At 47.1% G+C, this 24,846-nt stretch overlaps 1 protein-coding gene and 1 non-coding gene across 2 annotated transcripts in view; one reads left to right on the top strand and one right to left on the bottom strand.

The window, feature by feature from the left end:
- Nucleotides 1-24,846, top strand: part of LOC122441014 (olfactory receptor 10T2-like) — a 42,093-nt gene that overhangs the window by 9,793 nt on the left and 7,454 nt on the right. Inside the window, exon 2 of the mRNA XM_043467644.1 lies at nt 2,953-3,891. Within this exon, the coding sequence (XP_043323579.1) occupies nt 2,953-3,891 (939 nt within the window). The remainder of the gene's footprint in view (nt 1-2,952; nt 3,892-24,846) is intronic.
- TRNAG-CCC lies at nt 5,925-5,999 on the bottom strand. The gene has a single exon. It is a non-coding gene; the product is annotated as a tRNA-Gly (tRNA).

Here is a 24,846-nt window from a genome sequence, read left to right as displayed (position 1 = left end):
GAATGAAATTCTTAGTGCTCTGGGAAAACTGGCAGAACAGCCCATCAGATAATTAGATTTTCGGGAGAGATTTTTATGAGCCCAATTTCTTGCATCACCGACTCAATGGACATGAACTTGAACAAACTCTGGGAGATGGTGAAGGACAGGGGAGCTTGGTGTGCTGCAGTCCATGGGGTCACAGAGTCGGATATAACTTAGTGACTGAACAACAGAGTTTCTTACATCTTCCCAAAGTTAGAAAAGCACTAAAATCAATAAAATATCTGCTCCTTGTGACTAGCAGCAACCTTCTACTGAGGTGCATGCTTGATTGCATTTACCACTTCTCCAAAATCTGACTCCCCTGCACGCCCCCTCCCACCCCCAACCCCCACCCTGCTTCCAAGCAGTTGCTCAGAGCTCTCCGAGAGGCTGTCTCCCAAGCTTTGAAGTGTTAGTCACTCAGTCATGTCTGACTCTTTGCGACTCCATGGGCTATAGCCTGCCAGGCTCTTTTGTTCATGGAATTCTCCTGGCAAGAATACTGGAGTGGGTAGCCATTCCCTTTTGCAGGGGATCTTACCCACTCAGGGATCGAACCTGGGTCTCCCGCGTCGCAGGCAGATTCTTTACTGTCTGAGCCACCAGGGCAGCCCTCTCTCAAGCTTCAGTGCTTAGTAAGTCCCCAAATAAAACTGAACCTAACAGCTCTCCTGTTGTGTGTTTTCATTTCAGTCAACATCTTGATAATACACTTTTTTTTTCATTTATTTTTATTAGTTGGAGGCTAATTACAATATTGTAGTGGGTTTTGTCATACATTGACATGAATCAGCCATGGAGTTACATGTATTCCCCATCCCGATCCCCCCTCCCACCTCCCTCTCCACCCGATTCCTCTGGGTCTTCCCAGTGCACCAGGCCCGAACACTTGTCTCATGCATCCAACCTGGGCTGGTGATCTGTTTCACTATAGATAATATACATGTTTCGATGCTGTTCTCTCGAAACATCCCACCCTCGCCTTCTACCACAGAGTCCAAAAGTCTGTTCTGTACATCTGTGTCATAATACACTTTTTATGGTCTGTCTCCCTTCACCACTCCACCTCCCATGTATTTGGAGATGACGTTGCAGATAAATTACTTGCTTTTGAATCCTTTCCTCAGGATCTGTTTCTAGTGGAATTCAGACTAACGCCCTGAAGTTCTTACCCCCTCTCCCTGCCCCAAATATTGTAATTTACTCCTTATAAGGTTCTTGTGATTGTCCTAAAAAATTTTTTTTTAATTAAGGACATTTTTTTTGCTTTATTTTGTTAAAAATAATCCCCCACCCCTTGTTTTTGGCCATGTGGGGCATGCGGGATCTAATTCTTTGATGAGGGATCAAATCTGTGCTGCAGTGGAAGCATGATGTCTTAATCACTGGACACTTAGGGACGTCCCTCTTTTCTTCTTTTAATTGAAATATATTTGACTGTGTAAGTTTAAGGTGGATTGTAAATATGATTACTCTTGTAGCCAGGCTTCCTAGGTGGTGCTAGTGGTAAAGAACCTGCCTGCCAATGCAGGAGATATGAGAGATGTGGGTTCGACCTCAAAGTTGGGAAGATGCCCTGGAGAAGGAAATGGTAAAACTCTCCAGTATTCTTGCCTGAAGAATCCCATGGACTGAGTAGCCTGCAGCGCTGCAGTCCACAGGGTTGCAAAGAGTCGAACATTACTGAAGCGACTTAGCATGGATGCACCATTGTAGCCATAGCAGCATCTCTTATCATGTCACAGAATTATCATTTCTTTTTTATGGTGGGAATAATTAAGATCTGAGCTTCCCTGACAATGCAGGAGACCTGGGTTCAACCCCTGGGTTGGGAAGTTTCCCTGGAGAAGGAAATGGAAACCCGCTACAGTATTCTTGCCTGGGAAATCCCAGGGACAGGGAAGCCTGGTAGGCTACCGTCCAAAAGGTCACAAAAGAGTGAGACACAACTTTTCAACTAAACAACAATTAAGATATAGTCTCAAAAAAAAAAAAAAAGATCTAATCTCTTAGCAACTTTGATGTTTATATACACAACGGTCTATATTCACTGTGCTATGCATTAGATCTCTAGGACTTATTTCCTGACAGTTGCAAGTTTGTATACTTAAACATCATCTCTCCAATTCTCCACCTACCTCCCAACCCCTGGTAATGATGATTTTACTATTTATCCCTAACTCCCACCCTTTTATATATATATATATATTTTAAGTTTGACTTTTATATTCTACAAATAAGTGAGGTCATACAGTGTTTTTCTTTCTCTATCTGATATTACACTTAGCTTTATGTCCTCAAAGTCCATTCATATTGTCAAATGGGAATATTTCCTTCTTTCTCATCTCTGAATCATATTCTGACGTGTATATGTACCAATCTTCCTTTTTCATTCATCTGTTAATGAGCACCCAAGTTATTTCCATATCTGTGATTTTCTTGTCTATTGCAGAGCTGCTAGCCGTGTGATATTAGGAAAACCATGACCTCATTTCTTGTTTATTTATGTTTACTATTTATTTATTTGGCTGCATTGGATCTTAGTTGCAGCACGCAGAATCTTCATTGCTGTGTGGGGGCTCAGTAGTTGCTGTCTGCCAGCTCTCTAGTTGTGTGGCTGGGACTCCAGAGTTCTGGGGCTCAGAAGCTGCCTCGCACCACTCATGGGCTTAGCTGCTGCCCAGCATGTGGGATCTTATTTTCCCAACCAGCGATGACAACTGCGTCCCCTACATTGCAAGGCAGATTCTTAACTACTGGACTACCAGGGAAGTCCCACAATTGCCTCATTTCTGTCCCTCTTTCCTTTTTTTCTTTTTTTTTTTTTGTGTGTAAAACAGGGATGATTATCCTTTCTTACTGCCACATGATGTTTAGCAGAGCCTTACTGAACTGTCCTTCTCCATTGCCTCTGCCTTCTCCTCTCAGGTTCCTGAGAAGCAGCAGGAAAATGCCACCTGGCTGGTGACAGAATTTTTGCTGGTGGGTTTCTCCAACCTCCCAGACCTGAGGACCACCCTCTTTGCACTGTTCTTCCTCACGTACCTGGTTACCCTCAGCGGCAACGTCACCATCATCACCGTCATCCATGCCGACCGGACCCTGCACACTCCCATGTACCTCTTCCTGGCGGCGCTATCCCTCTCCGAGACCTGCTACACGCTGGTCACCATCCCCAACATGCTGGCTCGTCTGTGGATGGAGAACCAGGCCATCTCCATCTCTGGCTGTCGGGCTCAGATGTTCTTCTTCCTGGGCCTGGGATGCAGTCACTGCTTCCTCCTCACTCTGATGGGTTACGACCGCTACGTGGCCATCTGCCATCCTCTGCGCTATCCGGTGATCATGAGACCCACGGTTTGCGTCGGTCTGGGAGCCCTGGTTTTCTGCTCCGGTTTCTCGGTGGCCTCGATCGAGACTAGCCTGATCTTCTCCTCGCGCTTCTGCCGCAGCAACCGGGTGGAGCACTTCTTCTGCGACATCGCCCCGGTCCTGAAGCTCAGTTGCGCGGAGAATGTCAGCAAAGCGCTGGCCATCTTCTTCCTGAGTGTTCTCGTGGTGTTAATCTCCTTCCTCCTCATCCTCCTCTCCTACGCCTTCATCGTGGCCGCCCTCCTGAGGATCCCCTCGGCCGCTGGCCGGAGCAAAGCCTTCTCCACCTGCGCCGCCCACCTCACCGTGGTCGTCGTGCATTTTGGCTGCGCCTCCATCATCTACCTGAGGCCCGAGTCTGGAGGAAGCCCGGGCCAGGACCGCCTGGTGGCTGTGTTCTACACGGTGGTGACGCCGCTACTGAACCCGGTGGTATACACTTTGCGTAATAAGGAGGTGAGGGTGGCTCTGAGGAGGATCCTGGCCCGAAGCCGCGTAATTTTAAAATAAACACTCCCTGGGACTTTTCTGGTGACCCAGTGGCTAAGACGCAAGCACTCCCAATTCAGAGCGTCCGGGTTCCATCCCTGGTCAGGGGACTAGATCGCACATGACAGCAACTAAGAGTTCATTTTGAGCTGTGGTGCTGGAGAAGACTCTTGAGAGTCCCTTGGATGGCAAGAAGATCAAACCAGTCCATCCTAAAGGAAATCAACCCTGAATATTCATTGGAAGGACTGATACTGAAGCTGAAGCTTCAGTACTTTGACCATGTGATGCACTGACTCATTGGAAAAGACCCTGATGCTAGGAAAGATTGAAGACAGGAGGAGAAGGGGACAACAGAGGGTGAGATGGTTGGATGGCATCACCAACTCAAGGGACATGAGTTTCAGCAAGCTCCGGGAGATGGTGGAGGACAGGGAAGCTTGGTGTGCTGCAGTCCATGGCATCGCTAAGAGTGATTAAGCAAAAAAAAAAAAAAAAAAAAAAATTCTGCATGCTGCAACTAAAGACCTGGTACCACCAAAAAAATAAATAAATAAGGTAAAAAACACAAAACACTCTCTCTACATTTCCCCTCTAGCTTTTTCATTAACATGTGCCCCGCCAGATACTCAGTTTCTCCGCCACTCAACTCCCCAGACTGGAAAACAGGTTACTCCCATAACCTTAAATGAAATAGTCTAGGTAAGGCAATTCACAAACAGTGCCTGGGACCCAGCAGAAACTCCATAAAAAGCTGCCTTTTCCCTTCATCTTCAATTACAATTTAAAAAATTGTGATGTGAGAGGCAGGCAGTATTAACAAGAGGAGGGTTTCTTTGTCTTGTAAATACCTTGTGCTGAAAGATCTGAAGGCATTTTCTTAGCCAGGCAGAACTGGGAGAAGTTCTGCAAATGTCCATAAGTGGCAGAAGTGCCACTCTACTCAGCGTCATACAACGAGCACACACTCCTCAGACGCAGAGCATCCTCTCTGAGGTCATAGCTTAATGAATCATCTGTTCACAGCATCCTGTTCCAACTGTCCTTTGAACTCTGGACAGGTTTCTTGTGGCTGGTGACTAACAGACTTGAAATATAAGATAAAAACTTCCAATCTACATGAAAAATAAAATGTTAAAGACACAGTGAGCCCAAAACCTCAGTGGAAGCATGGGAAACACACAGAAGTCACTGAATTTAGCAATTCAAATATGTGAAGACTCCCGAATTGCTGTGAGTAAGGTCTTTGTCCTTGGTCCTTGGCTCTGTTCTCTGGGAGGTTCCTTGCAGACCTCTGTTCCCTATCACTACTTCTGAAGCTTTCTCATTGCATTTCCTACTGGGATGGTTTTAAGGGCCTCATGGCATAACCCTGGGGCATTGTTTTCTTTTTTTGGCCTCACCTCGAGGCTTGCAGGATCTTAGTTCCTGGGGCCACAGTGAAAACCCCAAGTCCTAGGACTGCCAGGAAACTCCACAGGGTATTGATTTATGTGTACCAGAGAGTCATGATCCTTTGAAGGCCAAGTTCATAATTTCTCTCAAAAATGTAGTAGGTGTCTGGTCCTTTTATCTCCAGGCAGCTCCATGTGCAAGTAATAACAAAGGTTTCCCCTGACACAGCTCTTTTTGTTTTTTCTTTTCATTTTTCAGACTGTGGCGAAAATACTTACAACATAAAACTGACCATCTTAACTACCCTTATTTATTTATTTAAAAATTGCTTATTTATTTGCCTGCATCAGGTCTTAGCCCTGGCATGTGAGATCTTTAGTTGGCAGCATGCACAATCTTTTTTAGCTGCAGCAGGCGGGAACTTCCCAGGTGGTGTAGCTGGTAAAGAATCTACCTGCTAATGTAGGAGACACTGGTTTGATCTCTGGGTAGGGAAGATCCCCTGGAGTAGGAAATGGCAACCTACTCTTGTATTCCTGCCTGAAAAATTCCATGGACAAAGGAGACTGGCAGGCTATAATCCATGGGGTCGAAAAGAGTCAAACACAACTGAGCATGCCTGCACACACATATGCGGGATCTAGTTCCCTGACCAGGGATTGAACCTGGGCCCCCTCTGCATTGGGAGTGCAGAGTCTTAGCCACTGGACCACCAGGGAAGTCTCCATCTTAACTACTTTTAAATGTATGGTATGTGCTAAGTCGCTTCAGTTGTGTTCAACTCTTTGCAACCTTATGGACTGTAGTCTGCCAGGCTTCTCTGTCCAAAGGATTCTCCAGGCAAGAATACTGGAGTGGGTTGCCCTGCCCTCCTTCAGAGGATCTCCCTAGCCCAGGGATCAAACCTATATTTCTTACATCTCCTGCATTGGCAGGTGGGTTCTTTACCACTAGTCCCATCTGGGTAGCTCAGTGGTATTAAATGCATTTAGAATGTTTTGCCACCATCCCCACCATCCATCTCCAGAGGTCCTCATGTCATAAACCTGAAACTCTGTCTCCATGAAACACTAACACCTCATTCCTTCTTGGCCCCCTGCCCCAGCTCTTGGCAACCAACATTCTACTACCTTTTCTTTATGAATCTGACTACTCTAAATTGCTCATAGAACTGGAATGATACTGTCGTATTTGCCTTTCTGTGACAGTTATTTCATTGAGCATCATGTCCTCGAGGTTCACCCATCTGCTGTAGTTCTTAAACCCGAACGCTGCCCTCATTTATTTCCTGGCTTCTGTGCTTAGTTGTGAGGCATGAGGCCAGTGGGGTACCCCAGAGTAAGTGGCTTGAGTTCATTCCCTGTGAACAGAAACTCCGAAATATCAATGGCAGGACCAGTGACAGAGGAGGCTGGGCCCTGCCCACATAAAAGACTAAACATTTTTTTCTTTTTTTAAAAAACAATTAATGTATTTGTTTGGCCACGCCGGGTCTTAGTTGTGGCATGTGGGATCTTCCTCTACCTTCACTGTGGCATGTGGGATCTAGTCCCCTGACTAGGAATCAAACCTGGGCACCCTGTATTGGAAGCACGGAGTCTTAGCTATTGGATCACCAGAGATGTCCCAAGACCACATATTTCTCACTCTTGAAGTCAAGGAGAACTTCTTGACGAGAAGACTCCTTGGTGGTCAAAAGTCTACCCATAGGCCTCTTTGCTGGAATCCATCTCGGCTAAGAAATGCTTGTGTGCATGTGTGAGGACCTGAGATACATCAAATACGGACTCATAACCAGGCACATCGGTGAAAGAAATGCCCCATAAAAGTGATTCAAACCACCTGAGTCTTTTTCTGAGTCTGCCCGTGTGTCTACTCACACGTACTGTATTCTTTTTCTTACTAATAAACACTTCACTTGTTTCACTACTTCCTGTCTTTGTGAGATTTCTTTTGTGTAAAGTCAAAGGGCCAGGGCCTGTGTCACTGACCACTGGTCTAGTGTCTGAGATTCAGCGCTCTCACCTTTGCAGCCCAAACTTAATCTGTGGCTAGGAACTGAAACCCTGCTTCAAGCTGCTGCTGGCTTGAGGTCACCTGAGATCAGTTAGACCTTGGCATTCTCTCAAGGATGTGGAGAAATGGTGGTTAGTTTCTTGCTATAACTGCCTCCTCAGGGCTCTTTGATTCGCTGCTTCCCTGTGAGCCCCCAATTCACCAGAATCGGCCAATTTAAACTGTAGTCTGCATGGAGAGAGAATACCTTCATGTTATACCTCTGCATGCCTCAGAACATGCATGCATGCTCAGTTGCTCATCTGTCTGACTCTTTGCAACCTCATGGACTATAGCCGGCCAGGTTACTCTGTCCATGGGATTCTCCAGGCAAGAACAGTGGAGAGGCTTGCCATTTCCTCCTCCAGGGAATTGTTCCAATCCAGAGATCAAACCCTCATCTCCTGCATTGCTGGTGGATTCTTCACCATCTTCAGTTCAGTTCAGTTGCTCAGTTGTGTCTGACTCTTTGCAGCCCCATGGACTGCAGAACGCCAGGACTCCCTGTCCATCACCAACTCCCAGAGTTTACTCAAACTCATGCCCATCGAGTCGGTGATGCCATCCAACCATCTCATCCTCTGTCATCCCCTTCTCCACCTGCCTTCAATCTTTCCCAACATCAGGGTCTTTTCAAATGAGTCACTTCTTCGCATTAGGTAGCCAAAGTATTGGGGTTTCAACTTCAACATCAGTCTTTCCAATGAATACTCAGGACTGATCTCCTTTAGGATGGACTTTACCATCTTAGCCACTGGGAAAGTCCACCTCTCTCTTTAATGATAGTGGGAAGAAGCAACAACTATGACAAATAGCCTGGCTTTCCCTAACCACCCCCCAGAGGGCTACAGACTCAACAAACACAGTGTGCTATGCACAACTCACAGTTGTGCTTGTACCTGGTGAGGATGACTGCCAGCCCAGGTGGCTCTGTCTTTGGTTCCAGGAGATGGGAGCAAGGACTGGGGCCTTGAATCACAGTTTAGAAGGAGCCTGATGGCTCGGGTTCCTTCTTATTCTTTTCTTTGAAAAGATAAGTTTATTTATTTGCTTTTGGCTGTTCTGAGTCTTCTTTGCTGTGTGCAGGCTTCTCTCTAGTTGCAACACGCAGGCCTTCTCATTGCAGTGGCTTCTCTTGCTGCAGACCATGGGCTCTAGAGTGTCTGGGGCTTTAGGAGTTGCAGTGAGTGGGCTCTAGAGTAGAGGCTCAGTAGTTGGGGCCCGCGGGCTTAGTTGCCGCTTGGCATGTGAGATCTTCTGGGACCAGGGATAACCTGTGTCCTCAGTGTTTGCAGATGGATCTTTAACCACCACATGCCACGTGGTGAGGCCAAAAAAAAAAAAAAAAAAATTCCATTCTGGTTTTGCAACTTACTTAGGATAAAATTCAACAGAAGCACAGAGGCATCTGGGTGGGCCCCTAACACTACACCCTGGGATAGGCATGAAGGAGCCATGTGGTTGAAGCACAGTGCCCATTTTGGAGGTGCTCCCAGTCTGGAGTCCCAGGCAGCGCTGCTTGAGTTCACATTCTGCCTCTGTCACTTACAAGCTGTGGAGTGAGTTCCTTTGTTATAGCCAGGTGTTCCGGGAAACAACCTCACTCAGAAGGATGATGCAGGTGGTGGAGTGCAGTTTATGACACCAGTAGGCCCAAGGCAGAGTCTCCTCTTAGCCAAGGACCCCAACTCATTTTTGTGAAAACCTTATATACTCTAAGTGTACGTGCTCAAACCCACCTCCCCAAATTCTCCGAAACTAGTCTGAACAAAGGAAAAGAAAGACACAATCAAAGTTAACCCATGATTTGTATGCCTTAAGCCTAGGTAGTTAATAGTGGACAGTTATCAATAGGCCTGTGGTCATACCCCAATAAGCATAATAGAATTTATGATTCTATTTGGTTACACAGATTGTTAGGGTATTCTATTAGGTGATGGAGAGACTAGGTATGAGCCCTGGGGCTCTTCCATGGTGGTGGAGGCTCTGGTTTCCCAGCTGGTATGTCGTTTCCATAGGTACTGGTCATAGAGCTCAAAGTCCACAGTCCAGCCCAAGATGGAGTCCTGCTTTCAAGATGGAACCTGTTCTGCTTCCTCCTTCATTCCCTCCTCTTGATGTTCTTATCTCATAGTATGAGCATCACTCATAAGGATATATTGCACCCTGGCTCTCTGACCACCAATTTGGGAGAACGACACCAACCTTTGGGTTACAAAGTTCATAATACATTGTAAAATGCAGGGTCCACAAAGTAGAACTATCAAGGCAACTATAACAATGGTAAACATAGTTATTTTTCCACCAATCACCCTTCACCCAAGATAGGACTGAAGTCCAGAAAGGAATGTTTTCATTTGATATTGCTTTTACCTGGTTTTTCATGTCATCTAAAGCAGCTGATACATTGCCAGATAAATCAGGAAGATATACACAACATTCAACCTTAATTATAGCACAGGTCCTTCCTTGAGCAGCTGTGAGCATGTCCAAAGCCATTCTATTTTGAATTACCATTTTTCTCATTTGAATTTGTTCTTCATTTAAGGCTTGGATGGCTTTAGCATCATCTAGGAGGGCCTGTTTTGTGAAATTAGCCAAGGCTTCTACTTTAATCTAATATGTTTTCCCTATAGAAGGTATGAATAAGGCAGCAATATACTCATACCATTGAAACACAGACCTTGTCCACCTAGCACGCAAATAAGGTAGATTTACTGGGGCTTGTTGTAGGTTAGGCTTTATGCTGCCATGGACAAAAGCGAATCCCAGTGTACAGTGGCCTACCCAGCTGGTTGGTAACCAAGGTCAAAGGTTAGGCCCACAAAGCCATTGGGTTCCATTGGAATCCACCCAGCGGATTCCATGGTTATATTTCCAATCAGAGCCTAGCCAATGGATGGACTGGTTGGGGTGGTATGTGACCTCAAATGTTTGTTTACATTGTTCGGGGGATAGATACCCCATATATTTTAGTTCTTTTGAGTCTAATGGATGGTCACCAAACCCTACCCTTTGTTCTTTTTGTTCCCAGCATATAGTGGTGGGAGCAATTAATTGACTCTTTTCTGGGGTCATCCAGAAATAATTATCCTAGACTTGGTAGAATTGTTCAACATACCTAGAGGCCTATTCTCGTTTGCTGGTCAGGGAGCTTTTTTCCTTTTTGTTCTTTAAATATGAGGTATAGGCTTTTGTTACTTCAGTGAAACTGGTGTTTACATCAAATGTAACCCCATGACCCGAGTCTATTGACTGGAGGTCTGGCTTACACCAAGAGAGCAGGGAGAGATTATGATTGACAAGAGAAAGGAACGTCTCTTTTTGTTGTCCCATAAAAGAGCGGAATGGTTTAAAATCTCCTTAGTGGAGTGGTGACACCCACCAAGGAAGTCCATCCACCACAGAGGCATAGCCCCACATACCCAGCAGTTGGAGGTGTTGTGGAAGTCCATGTAGGAATGTGCCCATGAGATGAAAACATTGTCCTCAGATGAAACAGAAGTTAAATTCAAAATCACGTTGATGAGGCCAAGCAGCAGGAGTTGATTGTGCCGCTTCATTCTGAAGGGGCTCATCCGGGATCTTCTTTTCCTTCTTCTTCTTAAGGATGATCTTGGTCTCTCGAGGGTCAGTGGGGTCCCTCTGTGCAGTCCACTCAGAGTTTTCTGGGTCTGCTCTCTTCATCTTCATGTGGTGGATCCTGGGAGTGACACCTGCAAATTTAACTGCCATAGGGGTGGTTAGAACAACAGTGTATGGGCTCTTCCGATGCGGGGCCAAGGAGTCGTGTTTCCAGTCCTTGACCTGATCCCCAGGCACCCTTTGTGAATCTGTTCCACAAGGGGGAACGGCACCCTTTCTTGTACAAACTTAGTTACCTGATTTATTACCTCACCCAGTTGTTCCATCTGCTGTGAAATCTCATCTCCCCTCACCTGAGGCAAATTTGTTGACACCTGTTTTATTATGGGAGGGGCCTCCCATACACAGTGTCATACGGAGAATAGCTATAGGACCGTGGGGTCATCCTGAGTCTGAGCAGAGCCGTCGGAAGAAAGTCCACCCAGGAGCAGTCACTCTGTATGGTCCACTTGGAGAGTGTCTTTTTAAGTATCCAGTTGGTTCCTTCCACCATCCCAGAACTCTGGGGTCCATATGCTGTATGTAATTTCCACTAAGAGTTTTGCTTACTTGTACTAAATCAGCTACGAAAGCCGGGCCATTGTCTGATACGATGCTGGTAGGAAATCCAAATCTAGGAATTATCTCCCTAAGCAGGCATTGGGCTACTTCTGATGCGCTTTCAGTTCGGGTAGGAAAAGCTTCTACCCATCCCGAGAACATACATAGCTTGACCAGCACGTAATGGTAGGGTCCGTGAGGTTTCATTTCAGTGAAGTCCACTTCCAGGTGTTCAAAGGGCAGGGTGCCTTTTAGCTGAATCCCCAGAGGTTTCTGTCTGTGCCGAGAGGCAGCATTGACCTGTGAGCAGGCAGTGCAGTTCTGAGATTCTGTCCTACATAGGGAAGAGAGGCAGGGAACCAAGAAATATTTTTGAATTAGCTCTTCCAGTTTATCATGTCCTAGGTGGGTCTCTTGGTGTGTTTGGCTTACCAGAGTGGGCACCAGCTCCTCCGGCACCAATAATTTGCCACTTGGCAATTCCCACCATCCCTTTTCAGTCTTGATGGCCCCTTCTGCTTTGGCTAGTTGGTTTTGGGCTTCAGTGTATTTTGGAGAGTCCAGCATTAGCTCGGGCAGCTCCACCAATATGAGAGTTTTAATATTGTCACTTGTCACTCCATAGCCCTTGGCTGCTTGTTTAGTGGTCTAATCTGCCAGTCTGTTTCCCTGAGCCCGAGGGGTATCCTCTTATTGATGTCCTCAGCAGTGTATGACTGCAATCCTTTCTGGTTCCCAGACAGCATCTAATAGGGTCAGAATTTCTTCCTTATTTTTAATATCTTTTTCACTAGCTGTCAAAAGGCCTCTCTCCTTATACAGATCCCTGTGTACATGTAGTGTGGCAAAAGCATACCTGGAGTCTGTGTAAATGTTTGTCTTCTTACCTTTTGACAGCTGGAAGGCCCAGATTAGAGCATATAGTTCGGCCCGTTGAGCAGGCCATTGTGATGGCAGAGAGCTAACCTCAATGATGGTTTCTTCCATGACTACTGCACATCCTGACAGTCGTTGTCCTTGTTTCACCAGGCTGGTGCCATTGGTGTACAGGATCAAATCTGGATCAGGGATTGGCTGGTCTCTCAAGTCAGGTCTGCTGGCATATTTCCTTGCAATCATGTGAGGGCCCACCTTCTCCCACAGGAAGGAGAGTGGCCGGATTCAGGGCCTGACAAGGCTCAATAGTAACATGGGGTTCTCACATAACAGTCCCTGGTATTGAGTAATCCAGGATGTCGACAGCCATTTACTCTCCCTCGCAGGAGAGTGTTGACCTCATGCAGGACTTTTGCCATCAAATCTTGGCCCAAAGTCAGCTTGGTTGCCTCCTGAATCAGTAAGGCAACTGGAGCAAATACCCCTGCCCGTAAGCATCCTGGCCACCCAGTAGCAACATTGTCCAGCCGTTTCAGGAGATAAGCCACGGGTCTGTCCCAGGTCCCCATTGTCTGGGACAACACTCTCATAGCCACCTTGTCCTTTTCAGTCACGTAAAGAGTAAACGACTTCTCAGAGTCTGGCAGGCCCAAGGCGTGTCCTGATGTAATTGTACTGGGTTTGAGTTCTATTACCAGTGGGACTTGTTTTGCAAGCCTGGTTGTTGGGGGGTGGGGGAGGTTGTCTTCTACCCAGACCTCAGGGAATTGTTGAGTTAACTCTCTTGACTGTTTAGACAGTCCGGTTTCCCTTCTGGGAGATTGTGCAACCTCCATTCATCTTGAGGGTTACCAAGAGGAAGAGTAAATAGGTGGTTGAGCCCATTCGCAGAGTGGGTCTTTCGTTGGGGGAAAGGTCCCTTGTGCCCCCAGTTTAGACAGCAAGTCTCTTCCCAACAAAGGTACTGGGCATTCAGGGATGTATAAAAATTCATGAGTCACTTGGTGTCCCCCCATCTGACATTTTCGGGATAGGTTTGAGACACAAAGGCTGCATTTATCACTATCAGAGACCCAGCAGCCTCTGGAGCTATTGGTGTATAAAGTATATAGGCTTCACACAGTCTTTCATCGAACTCAGAGGGTGATTCACTTTCCCTTTGAATCACTTTGGAGGGTTTTGCCATACCCATAGGTTTTTGGGCCCCCCTTTGAGACTTTGTAAAACAGCCACCCGATATCTCTCCAGGTGGCCGCTCCCTTCCTCTGTGTTACAGTCCCAGTTGGGCCTCTCATCTGGGGTGGCTAGTTCTGCCCACCGCTGCGGGTTTGCAGTACCCTCAGGTGCCATTTCTCTGAACCATTTTCTGGCCTCAGTTAGGATCCTGTGTTTTTCCTCAGTGCTGCAAAGGGAGACTAGTAGTTGGATTATGTCATCCTATGTAGGGCGGTGGGTTTGAAAAATAGTCTCCATTAGCCTAATCATGGCTGTGGCTCCTCTGAGTACGGTGGAGTGTGTCTCTGCCAGTTTAATATATCCATAGAGGAAAATAGCTGGTAATAATAGGCTACAGCGGGGGATGGTAGTGCCCACATGCGTCCTGAGCCAGAGGCTGTTGTAGCTCTCTGAGGGGCATCTGTAGTGGGGTTCTTTCCCCCTGTTCCTTGGTGGAGCGTAGCCTCTGTCTAATTCCTGTGTTTTCTTTTCCCTTCCCATCAGTACTCACCGGGAGAGGTGGATACAATCTAGGAGGTCCGGCTGAGGTGGAATCATGGGGACGTTGACCAGAGGTCACCATTGCTGGGACCGGAGCTTGCCAAAATGGCGGCTCTACTATCTCCAGGAGAGTTGACAGAGGAGCAGCACTCTCCTGCTGTCAACCATGCACTCCAGTACAGTTGCCTTAGATTCACTTCCCCCCATCTTGCTTACCTTCTTGGACCTTCTACTTTTCCTTTTGGTTCTGAAGTTCTCGGTATCCTATGTACTTCTGATATTTCCACTCAATGAAACACTTAAATTGCCATTCTGCCTCCTTCCTAATTGGGGTGAGAAGAGAAGAGCCTTACCTGCCGTATATCAGAGGGAGAAGGGGGATCGGCGTGTCTTCACCTGTTGGTCAGCACGGCTGAACCAGACCACCACGTAGCCCAAGACTGTTTCTCCCTTAACTTTTAAAGTCTGTTCTGGCTTGGTGGGCTTGACTGGGTGCAGATGAAAACACAGATGGGTTAAATATCCCATGTCCCAGGTCGTTTTGGCTTTTCCTGAGAAAAGCCAATTCGTACTCATTTATGTATCCCCCTCCTTCTAGCCTGACAATTCTGAGGGGGTCAAGAATTTCACAGCAGATGGGAAACCTCCTTGACGAGGGCAGAATATGAGCACACAAAGACCAAGTTTCTTCTCCTAACAATCCCCTGGTGATTGCTTGGTAATAATTTTCCCCAAGATGGTGTGGACACCACCTCCTAAATGACATTCACAAATTTCCTTCCTAAGCCCTAACACGCTCGTCAACCTGTGTATCAAGCAATCGCTACCACCTGCCTATTCCAGGCTCCTGTGGGCCCGTGCCCCTTCTAGTTTCTCCCAGGGGGGTGATCAGGCCCCCTCTTTCACCCTGCCGGGTGGGTTGCTCCTCACCTGAGCGCTCAGTTCCCCTGCTGCCATTCACTACCTACTAACATGAAAGGTCTGGGTGTTGGGAAGTAGAATCCTTCCAGAAGGGCTAGGCACCTTCCCCCCTCTAGAAGATTCAAGTCTTAAGGCCTCAGAGTAGTTCCAAATGGGACTTGTCTCCTCAAAGTGAGGCGTTTCCCGGACAATGCACCAAATGTTGTCGTCACGTGTTCTGGGAAACAAACTCACTCAGAAGAACAATGCAGATAGTGGAGTGCACTTTATTATACCTACAGGCCCAAGGCAGAGTCTCCAAGGACCCCACCTTTTTGAGAAAACCTTATATACCCTAAGTGTACATGCTCAAACCAACCTCCCCAAATTTTCTGAAACTAGTCTGAACAAAAGAAAAGAGAGATACAACCAAAGTTAACCCGTGATTCATATGCCTTAAACCCGTGATTTGTATGCCTTAAGCCTCGGTAGTTAACAGTGGACAATTATCAATAGACCTGTGATCATACCCCAACAAGCATAATAGAATTTATGATTCTATTCGGTTATGCAGATAATTAGTGTTAGGTAGTTAGAATACAGAAAAATCCAGAATGGCGGTGGCTAAAAGACAAAGAAGGGAAAAGCCCGTGAAAATAGAACAAAGGAAGGTCTGAAGACCGGAGTGAGGACCTCAGGTAGAACAAACAACATTCCTGGCTAGCCCAATTTACATAGGGCAGGCCCAGTGGGGAGGGAAAAAACAAAAAGAGGAGCCAAAGGGCCGGGGGTCTCTCCCCCCGCCCCCGCCCCCTCAACTCACGTGCTCATATTCTCTCTCTTCTCTTCGCGTCTTTGGGTTGGTATGCTCTCACGTCTCGAGGATGTATGTTCCTGTTACTTTCTAAATAAAACTGAGCTGTAAGGCAGAGCTGTAATACTGATCTGTCCAAGAGCTATAACACAGTCTGTTCGAGACCCAAGAGCTATAACATGGTCTGTCTGAGAGCTGTGACACGCCGCGGGCTTTAATGTCCGTCACTTCAACTTTTTGTTGAGACGAGACAGAACTGAGGAGATCACACTCCTCTGACATCTATGGTGCCGTGACTCCGGTTTAACCTGGCTGACACAACCTCTGCGCAGCCCCCACAAAGAGGAGGCCAGGCACAGCAGGAGCCCAACTTATCGAAAGCTCCCGCTGTAGAAGCGGAATGCGAAGAAAACCCAGCGCAGGGGAAGTGACAAGAGGCCCATCGTGCTAGAAACCGGGACAGCAGAAAATGAACTCAGGAGAAAGCTCACGCGGCTCAGCCTCAGATTTCAGAAGACCTCCAGTTAAGGTAGGAGGTCCTCGCTCCTATGGCTGGTGGGACATATGCCTAACAAAATCTTAATTCTTTTACAATCTGTCATTTCTTGTTTCCTCCTTCGAACAGGTGGGCGGCAGTGGGCGCAATTGAGGAATTCTGGAGAGGCTACTCTTCGGTAAGTCCCAAAGGTTGAGCCTCAGTAGCTGTTACCCAAGCCGGTGGGGGTTCTTCTGTCCTTAATCTTCTTTGTGCCAAGGATCAGGCCAATGAAAATTGTGAGCACAGGTCGGGTATTTAGCAGATTTTCCGGCAGGCTATGAAGGGGATTCCTTGGCATGTTTTTCCCACTGCTTTTTCCTCCTGCCCCTCAGCTCTCTCTCCTGGGACTCGAGCATGGCTGAAACCCAGGAAGCCTGGCTTCAGGACCTAATGAAGCTCAGGCTCTGATGTCTCATTGCGAAAATTCAGTGAGAGACAAAGCTATAGATAAGAGGTGGATTTGTTAGGATTCAGAGAGAAGCACACTCCGCAGAGTGTGGGCCATTGCAGAGGACTCTGGCCTTGGAATGGGGCTTGGCTAGGTTTTGCGAGCAGGGTGAATTCATATGCTAATGAATGGGAGGATCAAGCCAATCATTGGGGAACCACCCACTCCTCTGTCTTTTGACAGTGCCTTAGAGCTGTCCTGCTGCTTCTGGGTGTGTCATTTGGCTTACAGATTGGGCATTAAAGTTTACTTGAATTTCACTTGTTATCTTGGACCCAATTGATTTTAATCGGTTTATGTTATGCCCTAGCTATGTCATTCTTTCAAAGGTTGTGCCCTGCCCCCTTCCCTCTTGTTTCATGCTCTTTTCCTGAGCCCCGTCCAGGCCCACAATGTTGCCTCTACAATCTTCTGGAGGGACAACCAGAAAATATCTGGCCCATGGGAGGGAAGTACTGTATAATATCCAATCACTCTAGATATTCAGCTCTTCATCTTCCATGTTTCCTACAACATGTGCAACACCAGCATCTCTCAGTGAACCCGCTAGGGCGGGCGACAGGCACACAGTGCCTGCTAGAAGTCCATCTGCTGGCATCCCTTCAAGGGCAACTGGGCTTCCAGGGATAATGTTTTCCACTTTGGGAGTTAGCCCTGCAGGCTGTTTGGGCCCAAACCCTTACCACCCTTCTCCTAAAGGGAGAACATACCCCTGGATCAAATCTCCACTCCACTTTTACGGAACATCTGGTCTGTTGCCTCTTAACAAATTTGTTCTTAAGCCAATTACTAACTCCTACAATCAGGACCCTGCCCCCTTGCTCCACCCAGGCTATTATTAAAACACCTTAATGCCCCTGCTGCTGCTGCTAAGTTGCTTCAGTCGTGTCTGACTCTGTGCAACCCCATAGATGGCAGCCCACCAGGCTCCTCTGTCCCTGGGATTCTCCAGGCAAGTGTGTTGGAGTATGTTGCCATTGCCTTCTCCACCTAATAGGGCCAGATAACCCACTCTTTTGTCATTGCTTCTGTTATTACCTAAAGTGAGTCTATGCCAACAGTGCTTACCAGGGGAGACACCCTAACCTGCTCTAATGGAGGATTAGGGGAAGAAATCAATGACTTAAATCCCTTAGAGCAGTAAGAAGATAAAGCTTATGACTGTTTCACTGTTTCCCAGTCTCAGGGTATAGGCTTGAATTGCTTTACATCGTGATATTTATTCCCATCTGTGGTGAAAAAAACTGGCCATGAGTTAAAATTATAACCCCTTAATCCTACCCAGCACTGGTCATGCTGGAGACCTTGGGGACACCCAACTCCAGTCTGGAGGTTCCAGGAGCTCAACCTGCCTTGACCTGCCTAGGGATCTTGTTCTCAAAATGTTGTCATGCTTCAATCTGCTTGGGGATCCACCAGTCCGGGGGTCCCAGGAGGTTGTCATGTCTTGATCTGCCCAGGGACCCAATTCTCGGGAGGCCAACCTGCCTTGACCTGCCCAGGGATTCAATCTCCAGGAGGCTGTCATGCCTCAGCCTGCCTGGGGATCTGCACCCTGACCCGGGGACACCTAGCTCTCAGGTTGTAACAGTACTGGGTAAGATAAGCTTTGGAAAGACTTCCCTAAGGGAGTCCACCCATGGAAATAGAAGGAAGCCTATTAGCTGTGGGACTGTGCCCAGTCTCAGCAATAACTCAGGAGCCCAATGAAACCCCATTGCCTTTCTGGAAAGACTAAAAGAGGCCCTCCAAAAGTTTACCAATCTGGACTTAGACTCTTATGAGGGACAGGTGATTTTAAAGGACAAATTCCTGTCCCAATGTGCATCAGATATCAGAATAAAGCTACAACAGCTACAGCAACAGAACCCTGCTTCCTCTTTAGGTGAGATGGTCCAGACAGCCACCAATACCTTTTATAACAGAGAACAGGAGAAGGAGGCCAAGGCCCAGGAGAGGGAGAGAAGGAAAGAGACAAGGCATGCCCAGATGCTGGCCACCCTCCAGGGAAGCCCTATGGCAAACCCCGAGTCCTTGAAGGACAAGGCATGAAGCAAATGCCTAATCTGTAGACAGGCGGGGCATTGGGCCAAAGAGTGTCCAAACAAGTCTCCTAGTGCCGTGGTCCAGCCCAGGCAGGACCAGGAATACCCAAGGGATGAGTGGCGTCGGCGAGGAAGAAGACAGACAGACAGACACACACAGACATTGCGTAGAAGAGGTAGCTTTTTTAAATTTTTAGGATAGCTCAGTTTTTATAGAATGAATATTACTTCCCCCTTAAGTCACCACATATTACATCAGATATTGGTTTGTGCTTCCCTCAATATTTTTTTTCCCCATGTTTTCCCCCTAAGCATTCATCTAGAACGTTTCCGATTACAGAGTTTATACTTAAGTGTCCCGTACATAATCTTCTTGCCTCAATGGCCTAACATTCTCACTCGAACAAAAACAATGTTCCACAAGTCTCAGGTATAGTGTAAATTCTTTGGACAATAAAACAATACATGGGAAGGGTCACAGTAACATGTTTGACATTTCTAAAAATAGTACCATGAGAAAAACCTGATATTTTTCTTTACCTGAAACCACAGAATCTCAATTTACAACGATTAACTATTAAACAGCAAAAAAACTTCTAAAGCAGCAAAACACCTCTATTAATAGTAAGATAATGGCAGTAAAACTGGTTAATATAAATCTTCTATTAAAATCCTATATACCCCATTTTCTAATTTTACAAAAATACCCATAATATCCCATGTTGTTTACAGAAAGGGAAACAATGAACAAATAGCAGCAAGGAAATAGCAATAGTGAAAACCCTTTCAACCAAGGAGCAAGTAAACTAAAGCAGTACATCTACTTCTAAATCTAAACACCTCTACTCTTTTCTATTATAGAACATTATAATCTTTTAAGCAAACAGCCAAACTATACCTGTGGCCTTTTCTTTTATGACTTGATGTTTATGGTCGTGTCCTGAGCCAGAGCAATCTTAAGCATTTCCAAAAAGACTTGGACTTTTCCAGAGAGGCCTTATTACTATATATTATCATTTCCAAAAATTAATAGAAAGCCCAACAACAGTAATGTTAGGTAGTTAGAATAGGGAAAAAGAGTCCAAAATGGTGGTGGCTAAAAGACCTGGAAGGGAAAGCCCGCAAAAATAGAACAAGGGACGGTCCGAGGACTGGAGTGAGAACCTCAGGTAAAACAAACAACGCTCCTGCCTAAGCCCAATTTACATAAGACAGGCCCAGGGACAGAGAAACATATAAAAAGAGGAGCCAAAGCCCTCTTCTCTCTCTCTCTCTCCCGCGCGATGGGGCGATCTTCTCTTCCCGTCTTTGGATTGACGTGCCCTCACGCCTCGAAGATGGATTTTCCTGCTATGATCCAAACTAATAGAGCTGTAACACTGAGCCACAACACTGATTTATTTAAGAGCTTTAACACCATCTGTCCTCCGAGAGCTGTGACCCGCCGAGGGGGCTTCAATGTCCATCACTCCAAATTTTTGTTGTGACGAGACAAAGAACCGAGGAGCACCCTCTCGCCTGACATCTATGGTGCCGTGACTCGGAGATAACCTGGCTGAAACAACCTCCACGCGGAAGAGGCCAAGCGCAGCAGGAGCCCAACTCAGCGAAGCTCCCGCGGTAGAAGCGGAACGTGAAGAAAACCCAGCGCAGGGGAAGGCCCGTCGTGCTGGAAACCGGGGCAGCGAAAAAGGAACTCAGCAGAAAGCCCACGCGGCTCAGCCTCAGATTCCAGAAGACCTCTGGTTAAGGTAGGAGGTCCTTGCTCCTATGGCTGGAGGGACATGCCTAAAAAATCTTAATTCCTTTACAATCTCTCATTTCTTGTTTCCTTGAACCCCCCGCGAACAGGCGCAATTGAGGGACTCTGGAGAGGCTACTCTTCATTATGGTCCAAAGGCGCTATCTGCTGAGCCCCAGTAGCTGTTACCCAAGCCGGTGGGGGTTCTTCTGTCCCTACTCTTCTCTGTTCCAAGAATCAGGCCAATGGAAACTGTGAGCACCGGTCAGATATCTAGCAAATTTCCCGGCAGGCTATGGAGGGGATTCCTTGGCACATCTTTACCACTGCTTGTTCCTCCTGTCCTTCAGCTCTCTATCCTGGGACTCTAGCCCGGCCAAAATTCAGAGAGAAGCACATGCTTCAGGGTGTGGGCCATTGCTGAGGGCAAGGGCTCAGGTCATGGAATGCGGCCTAAATTTTGTGAGTTCGAGGGGTTAATTCATATGCTAATGAGTGGGAGGATCATCCCAGTCATTGGGGAATCACCCACTCCTCCCTCTGTTGACAGTGCCTTAGAGCTGTTCTGCCACCTCTGGGTGTGTCTTTTGGCTTACAGATTGGGGATTAAGGTTTGCTAGAATTTGACTTGCCCTGTTGGACCCAATTGACTTCAATCAGTTTACATTATGCCCTTGTGCTGTCATTCTTCCAAAGGTTGTGCTCTGCCCCACCCCCCCTTCCCTCCTGTTTCATGCTCCTTTCCTCAGTCCCATCCGGGCCTACAATGTTGCCTCTACAATCTTCTAGAGGGATAACCAAAAAATAGCTGGCCTTGGGAGGGAAGAACTGTATAATATCCAACCCCTTAGTCCTACCTAGCACTGGTCACATTGGAGATCTTGGGGACGCCCAAACGCCAGTCTGGTGGTCCCAGGAGGTCATCACTCCTTGACCTGCCTAGAGATCTGGTCCTTGAAAGGTTGTCAAGCCTCAGCCTTTCGGGGATCCTCTAGTCCCAAGGGTCCCAGGAGGTTGTCACTCCTCTACCTGCCCGGGGATTCGATCTCTAGGAGGCTGTCATGCCTCAGCCTTCCTGGAGATCTGCATCCTGACCCGGGGACGCCTGGCTCTCAGGTTGTGACAGTACTAGCTAGGATGAGCTTACATCATGGTATCTATTCCCACCCATGGTGGACAAACTAGCAATGAGTCACAACCCCTTAATTCTACCCAGCACTGGTCACGCTGGAGACCTTGGGGACGCCAAACTCCAGCCTGGGGGGTCCCAGGAGGTCATCACGCCTTGACTTGCCTAGGGATCTGGTCCTCAAAAGGTTGTCATGCCTCAACCTTCTCGGGGATCCGCTAGTCCCAAGATTTCCGGGAGGTCATCACGCCTCGACCTGCCCAGGGGCCCAATTCTCGGGAGGCCGTCACGCCTCGACCTGCCTGGGGATTTGATCTCTAGGAGGCTGTCATGCCTCAGCCTTCCTGGAGATCTGCATCCTGACCCGGGGACGCCTGGCTCTCAGCTTGTGACAGTACTGGGTAGGATAAGCTTCAAAAAGCCTATTAGTTTTTTTTTTTTTTTTCCTTTTCCTCCCTAACATGACTGTTTTTCAGATGGGAAATAACCAGTCCACTTCCCGGCAGACGCCCTTGAGATGCATCCTTGATAACTGGAAGCTGTTTGATCCTCTAACTCTAAGGAGGAATCGTTTAAAAATCTTTTGTGCCACTGCGTGGCCATGGTATCCAATGGGGGACGAGGAACACCGGACTGAGGATGGGACTTTAAATTACAATACCATCCTGCAATTAAAATTATTTTGCAAAAGACAAGAAAAATGGACAGAGATCCCCTATGTCCAAATTTTCTTCAGACTGAGAGATATGAAGGAACTCTGTCTTAAGTATGGGATTGTTGTACGCCCTAAAAGTGAGCCCACTAGGCAAATGGGGTTAGGCACAGGCAACCAAGAGAAGGAACCCCCCCATGAAGGCTCACCTCCCACAGCTCCCGAGTTGCCTGGTGCTTCTTCCTTGTATCCAAGCGTGCCCCCATACCCAGGAGCACCCCCTCTGCAAAAGCCAGCTCAAGTATGTCCCTTAGTTGAAACTGGAGGAGAATTCGGACCAACCCAAGTCCATAAACCCTTCTCCCTCTTAGAACTAAGACAGATCAAACAAGACCTGGGAAGCTAAACAGGTGACCCAGGCAAATACATAGATACGTTCCAACATATTACCTTGGCCTTTGACTTGACATGGAAGGACATCATGGTCATATTTAGTCAAACTTTATCTGACCCTGAACATACTAGGGTCTTAAAGGAAGCCTGGAGGTATGCAACAGGGCTTCACATGTCAAGCGATAGATACCCAGTAGGGAAAACTGCAGTCCCCTCCTCCGATCCTAACTGGAATTATAATGACCCTGAGTACATCTGGGAAAGAGATCATTTTCTAATCTGTATAAAGGCAGGACTGAAAGCAGCCCAGCAAAAAGTAATCAGCTATGCCCGGGTCTCAGCAATAACTCAGGAGTCCAATGAGAACCCCATTGCCTTTCTGGAAAGGCTAAAAGAGGCCCTCCAAAAGTTTACCAATTTGGACTTAGACTCTTACGAGGGACAGGTGATTTTAAAGGACAAATTCCTGTCCCAGTGTGCATCAGAGATCAGAATTAAGTTACAACAGCTACAGCAGCAGGACTCTGTGACACGCAGCTGTGACACATGACACGTGACACGCAGCTGTGACACGCCGAGGGCTTTAACGTCTCTCACTTCAAACTTTTGTTGAGACCACACAGAACAGAGGAGATTACACTCCCCTGACAGGGTATTCTTTTAGGTGACGGAGAGTCTAGGTACGAACCCTGGGGCTCTTCCATCTAGGGGGTCTGGTTTTCCAGTTGGTATGTCGTTTCCGTAGATACTGGGCATATAGCTCAAAGTCCACAGTCTGGCCCAAGATGGAGTCCTGCTTTCAAGATGGAGCCTGTTCTGTCTGTTTCCTCCTTCACCTTAACCTTTCTGTGCTTCAGGTGCAGCATCTATAAAATGGAGATATTGCTAACACATCTCCCTTCCAGGGCTGTTGTGAGGAATAAATGAGTTAATATGTCAAAAGGGCAGGAAACAACCAGACAAAGTCAAATATTAATAATAGTAAAAGAATCACATTTAAAAAATAAAATACATGGAATCATACAGTTAAAAAAGGACATGGAACAGTCCCTTGCATGTGGTAAGTGCTTGACATAAGGTAATCACTATTTCATTATTGGCTCTGCAAGTTTAATTGGGCCTAGAAGGCCCTTCTAGAAGTTTGCATTTTATCCTTTTAATTCCCCGGTAGCTCAGCTGGTAAGGATCCACCTGCAATGCAGGAGACCCTGGTTCAATCTCTGGGTTGGGAAGATCCCCTGGAGAAGGGAACGGCTACCCACTCCAGTATTCTGGCCAGGAGAATTCCATGGACTGTATAGTCCATGGGGTCGAAAAGAGTCAGACACGACTGAGCGACTTTCACTTTCATCCTCAAGAAGAGTCAGGCTGAGCTGGTAGGTGAGAGACAGCGGGAGGGACTGGTTTGGAGTCTTGGAATAACACTGAATAGCTCTCATAGAGTGGCAGGTAAGAGCCTGTTTGGAGTAGGTTCCAGAGGGAATAGAAGGGACTTCCTGCTAGTCCAGTGGTTAAGAATCTGCTTGCCAATGCAGGGGAAACAGATTTGATCCCTGGGTCCAGGAAGACTCCGCATGCCTTGGGGCAACTAAGCCTGTGTGCCACTACTGAGCCTGAGTTCTGCAAAAAGAGAAGCCACTGCAATGAGAAGTCCACACACCACAACTAGAGAGAAGTCCCTGCTCCCTATGAGAGGCTAACAGGCAGGAAGGCAAGGGGTCTCCAAAGGGAGGAAATAGGCTGCAAGCATCAAACATTTTTTACCTCTCTCTCAAGCAGCAGGAGGAAACCAACTAGTGTCATATTTTTTCCCCTTCTCTATACAAATTTAAAAAGAGGTTTCTCTTATAATTCTGTGTTGCCATAATGACACCTGGTTTCACCTGAACTTAACTCTTCTCAAATCTTGAGCTAACCAATGCATTTTTCTTTTTTATTTTATTTTTATATATTGTAGCGGTTTTTGCCATACATTGACATGAATCAGCCATGGATTTACATGTGTTCCCCTTCCCGATCCCCCCTCCCGCCTCCCTCCCCATCCCATCCCCGGGTCTTCCCAGTGCACCAACCC

Source organism: Cervus canadensis, chromosome 4 (genome assembly GCF_019320065.1).
Source record: "Cervus canadensis isolate Bull #8, Minnesota chromosome 4, ASM1932006v1, whole genome shotgun sequence".
In the NCBI taxonomy this organism is placed as follows: domain Eukaryota; kingdom Metazoa; phylum Chordata; class Mammalia; order Artiodactyla; family Cervidae; genus Cervus; species Cervus canadensis.
Note: the sequence above shows the minus strand (reverse complement) of the source record. Positions and strands in the feature narration are given on the sequence as shown.